General features: G+C 59.4%; 1 protein-coding gene across 1 annotated transcript; it reads left to right on the top strand.

Moving 5' to 3' along the window:
* The first annotated feature begins 1,242 nt into the window (after nt 1–1,242).
* Sp5 (Sp5 transcription factor) lies at nt 1,243–3,970 on the top strand. Its single transcript, XM_013028464.1, has 2 exons — nt 1,243–1,663; nt 2,323–3,970. The coding sequence occupies exons 1-2, from the start codon at nt 1,613–1,615 to the stop codon at nt 3,472–3,474; spliced, it is 1,203 nt and encodes a 400-aa protein (XP_012883918.1). The 5' UTR covers nt 1,243–1,612; the 3' UTR covers nt 3,475–3,970.
* Nucleotides 3,971–4,330: the final 360 nt, after the last annotated feature.

Genomic DNA, 4,330 nt, shown 5'->3' on the forward strand with positions numbered 1-4,330 from the left:
TATATTGTAACAAGAGTTCGTGCTGGCTTTCTTGCCCCTCTTGAGAAGCCTCTGTGTGACGGGGTTTGTTGAACGACAGCAAGAAAGGCTTCCTGGGCACCGGTGGCTCACGCCTGTAATCATAGTTACTCAGGAGGCTGAGATCTGAGGATCGCCGTTGTAAACCAGCCGGTGCAGAGAAGTCTGTGAGAACTCGTATCACCAATTAACCACCAGAAGAGCTGGAAGTGGAGCTGTGTGGCTCCTGTGGTGGAGTGCTAGCCTTGAGCAAAAATACTCAGGGACAGCGCTCAAACTCTGAGTTCAAGCCCGGGACAGGCAGGCAGGCAGAAAGGATCGCAGGAAGGCAGGAAAGCAGGAAGGCAGGAAGGCAGGCAGGCAGGAAGGAAGGAAGGAAGGAAGGAAGGAAGGAAAGAAGGAAGGAAGGAAGGAAGGAAGGAAGGAAGGAAGGAAGGAAAGAAGGAAGGAAGGAAGGAAGGAAAGAAGGAAGGAAGGAAGGAAGGAAAGGAAGAAAGGAAAGGAGGGAGGGCTTCCTGGACAGCATTTTACATTTTTCCAGTAGTTTTCTCGTATCTCTGTTCCACTGGAGACATGTTAACGTACACTAGTTACTAGTATGGCCGGGGGATGAACAGCGATCGGATGCCTGCCCCCCACCCGCCCGAGACTAGGGCGGCTCGTCAGGGGAGAATGGGAGGCATAGCACATATTTTCCCCCTGGAGTGGACAGCTTACTTGGTATCCTGACCAGTTCAGCTCTGGGAGTAAACGCGGTGTGGATGTGTTTCTAAGTTTACTTTTTATAAAAGTTGAGATCTGAGGAAAACTTCCCAAGAAGTCTTGGAGAACCTGGTGCTGTGGGTCCCGTGCCCCGCCTCGCCCCGCCCCGCCTGCCCCCCCCGCCCTCCCCCAGGCTCGCTGCGGTCCGAAGTCTTCGAGGGTGGGTGAATGTGTTGTGAGAGTTCGGGGTGTGCTTGGGGAAGAGTTGCCCTCATCCCAGTCTCAAAAAGTGCCGTGCTGGAGGCTGAAGGCAGATTCCTCGAGAGATAACAAAGACACTTTGTCACTTTGGGCGCTGCTTTGGTGCAAATCTTTAATTGCAAGGTGGGGGCGGGGAGATCGAGTGTCTCCAGCAACCCAAGCGCGAGTCTCCAGGCGGCAAGGCCCCCTTTGATCAGGAAAATCCAATTATTTGTGTATATACATTTCCCACATAGTGATTACTTCATTAATTGTCCCGCCTTTATCTCCTCCCTTCCCATCCCCCCTAATAATCAGTTCTTTTATCCAGACCAACAAACACACCATAGGAGCTTTGTGGATTCAAAGGATTTGCTTTCGCTTCTGAAAGAGCCGCTATTCTTTGATGATTGGGTAGCGGCAAACTTCAAAGCCATAAATCTTCGCTCTGACTGGCTGGCGGCCCAGCAAAGTCCTTATCAAATTCTTGGAGGTGATCCTGAAGCGCTCAGACCGCGCGCGGGGCGAGCGAGCGGGGCGCGGGAGGGGAGGACGCCGAGGCGCGCTGGGCGGCCGTTCGTGCTCGCCTTCGGGTGTCCATGCCTCGGTGGCGGCGCCCCGCTCGGCAGCCAGCGGCCCCCGAGCAGTAACCATGGCCGCCGTGGCCGTCCTCCGGAACGACTCTTTACAGGCCTTCCTCCAGGTCAGGACTGGGCCCGGAGAGGGGCGGGAGCAGGTGGGAAGGGCCGTGTCTGGATCTCCCAAGGTGATTCATGCACCCCTAATTCGGGGAAAGACCCCTGTTGGCGAATGCAGTCGGAGTCAGATTTAGGGGTGTTTCCTTCAAACCTAACCTGGGGTCCCTTTGCGAAAGGGACGCATGGATCTGGGGGGGGGGGTTCCCAAGATGAGTGGGAGGGCTGGAGCTGGGCCTGTACCTTACTGCGTCCTGCGGCTGAGTTCAGCCTGGGCTCGGCCAAGGAAGAGCCAGAGAGGAGCCAGGAAAAGTGAGGTTCAAAGATGCCGAGGCGAGCGAGCGTTTGGGCGGCCAGGCCGTGAGTGTTTGCAGAGCGGGGAGCAGCCCCTCCACACTTTGAGCCTTCCTTAAAGATTTAGATGGCTCCTCTCGGCACCAAGCAGTTTACTGTGAGGCGCCCGCGCGCTCCACACTTAGCTCAGACACAGAAAGTTTTCTGGGACCCGTGGGTGCGTACGTGGGGTGCAGTGATGGGGCGGGGGGGCGGCGGCCGGGCGGAAGAGGGCTGGCAGTATAACAGCGGGCGTGGCGGGCCGGCCCCGAGTCGGTGCTGGGAGCGCTAACCTTTGTGTCTTCTCCGCCCTCCCTCGCGGCGGCCCATGCAGGACCGCACCCCCAGCGCCTCCCCGGACCTGGGCAAGCACTCGCCCCTGGCGCTGCTGGCCGCCACCTGTAGCCGGATCGGCCAGCCGGGCGCCGCGGCGGCGGCCCCGGACTTCCTGCAAGTGCCCTACGACCCAGCGCTGGGCTCGCCCTCCAGGCTCTTCCACCCGTGGACAAGCGACATGCCGGCGCACTCGCCGGGCGCGCTGGCGCCCCCGCACCCCAGCCTGGGGTTGACGCCGCAGAAACCGCACCTGCAGCCGTCCTTCGGGGCTGCGCACGAGCTGCCGCTCACGCCCCCGGCGGACCCCTCCTACCCCTACGAGTTCTCGCCGGTCAAGATGCTGCCCTCGAGCATGGCCGCTCTGCCTGCCAGCTGCGCTCCCGCCTACGTGCCGTACGCCGCGCAGGCCGCGCTGCCCCCGGGCTACTCCAACCTGCTGCCCCCGCCGCCGCCGCCGCCGCCGCCACCACCCACCTGCCGTCAGCTGTCCCCCAACCCGGCCCCCGACGATCTCCCTTGGTGGAGCATCCCGCAGTCCGGCTCTGGACCCGGGGCCTCCGGGGTTCCCGGGGGCAGCCTCTCCAGCGCCTGTGCTGGGGGTCCCCACACCCCGCGCTTCCCAGCCTCAGCGGCCGCCGCTGCCGCCGCCGCCGCCGCCCTGCAGCGGGGCCTAGTGTTGGGCCCGTCGGACTTTGCGCAGTACCAGAGCCAGATCGCTGCGCTGCTGCAGACCAAGGCCCCCCTGGCGGCCACGGCCAGGAGGTGCCGCCGCTGCCGCTGCCCCAACTGCCAGGCGGCGGGCGGCGCCCCCGAGGCGGAGCCGGGTAAAAAGAAGCAACACGTGTGCCATGTGCCGGGCTGCGGCAAGGTGTACGGCAAGACGTCGCACCTGAAGGCGCACCTGCGCTGGCACACGGGCGAGCGGCCCTTCGTGTGCAACTGGCTCTTCTGCGGGAAGAGCTTCACGCGCTCAGACGAGCTGCAGCGGCACCTGCGGACTCACACGGGCGAGAAGCGCTTCGCCTGTCCCGAGTGTGGCAAGCGCTTCATGCGCAGCGACCACCTGGCCAAGCACGTCAAGACTCACCAAAATAAGAAGCTTAAAGTTGTCGAGGCCGGCGTCAAGCGGGAGAACCCCAGAGACCTGTGAGCGCCCCCGGACGCTGTTCCGATCACTCCAGCCTAGGGTTCCCCTCCACACACCCCCTGCAGAAGGACTTTTGCCATTGCCCAAAGTGGGGACTGGCTCCCAGCTTCCTTGGCCCTGGAACAGAGTAGGCCAGGGAGACCCCGTTGGGAACTGGTGCCAGTGGGGTCATGGTTAAGAGCCCCTGGATTGTGCCAGGATGAATCCACAAAGTCCGCACCGTTGCCACCGCCCGGGAGACCTGCAGTTTGGGAGTACTACCCTGGGCCTTGTAGATAGGACACGCTGCTGAATAAAAGCCGAAAGACCTTGAGAGATTGAAACTGTTTTCACCAGGACCGCTCCAGGCTTTGTACAGGTTATTTAATAATAGCTTTGTTAAAGAGTAATTATAATTACGACATTAATGTTTGTTTTGTCTTCAGCTCCACGCAGAGCTACAGCATGATGTGTCTCTGTAAAGCGATCAGCGATTGCAGCGTGAAAATAAATACGTTAACTTCAGGGTCACCTTGGAAAGACCCCGCAGAGCTGGTCTCATTTGATCTTTTCTTCTTCCAGAGGCTTTACTTAGCACTCAGGTTTCCTCCCGGCAATTTGGTGCTTCCTATGGGCTGTCTGTGTCAGAAGCTTCATTTGCAAAGTTCTGGATAAAGCGTGTTCCGCGCCCCGACAGAAGGGCAAGGTCAGGTTTGTTGTAAAGAGGCTAGGGAAAGTTTCTTTTTTGCCTAATCACAACTTGATTTTCCTCATGTGTCTTAAGGACTTGACTGTCACATTTCTGTGACAAGTTTCATACCTACTACACATACGAAGTTCGTTTTATTTGGTGAATCCCCAGTAAGTTTTTTCATTTGTT

This window comes from Dipodomys ordii, unplaced genomic scaffold, assembly GCF_000151885.1.
Source record: "Dipodomys ordii isolate 6190 unplaced genomic scaffold, Dord_2.0 Scaffold5, whole genome shotgun sequence".
NCBI lineage: Eukaryota > Metazoa > Chordata > Mammalia > Rodentia > Heteromyidae > Dipodomys > Dipodomys ordii.

What these genes read in the sequence shown, in the direction of transcription:
- Sp5 (XM_013028464.1), top strand. Translation starts at nt 1,613, where the DNA reads ATGGCCGCCGTGGCCGTCCTCCGGAACGACTCTTTACAGGCCTTCCTC. An exon ending in CTTTACAGGCCTTCCTCCAG is followed by an intron (nt 1,664 to 2,322) that starts GTCAGGACTGGG and finishes CGGCCCATGCAG; the next exon opens with GACCGCACCCCCAGCGCCTC.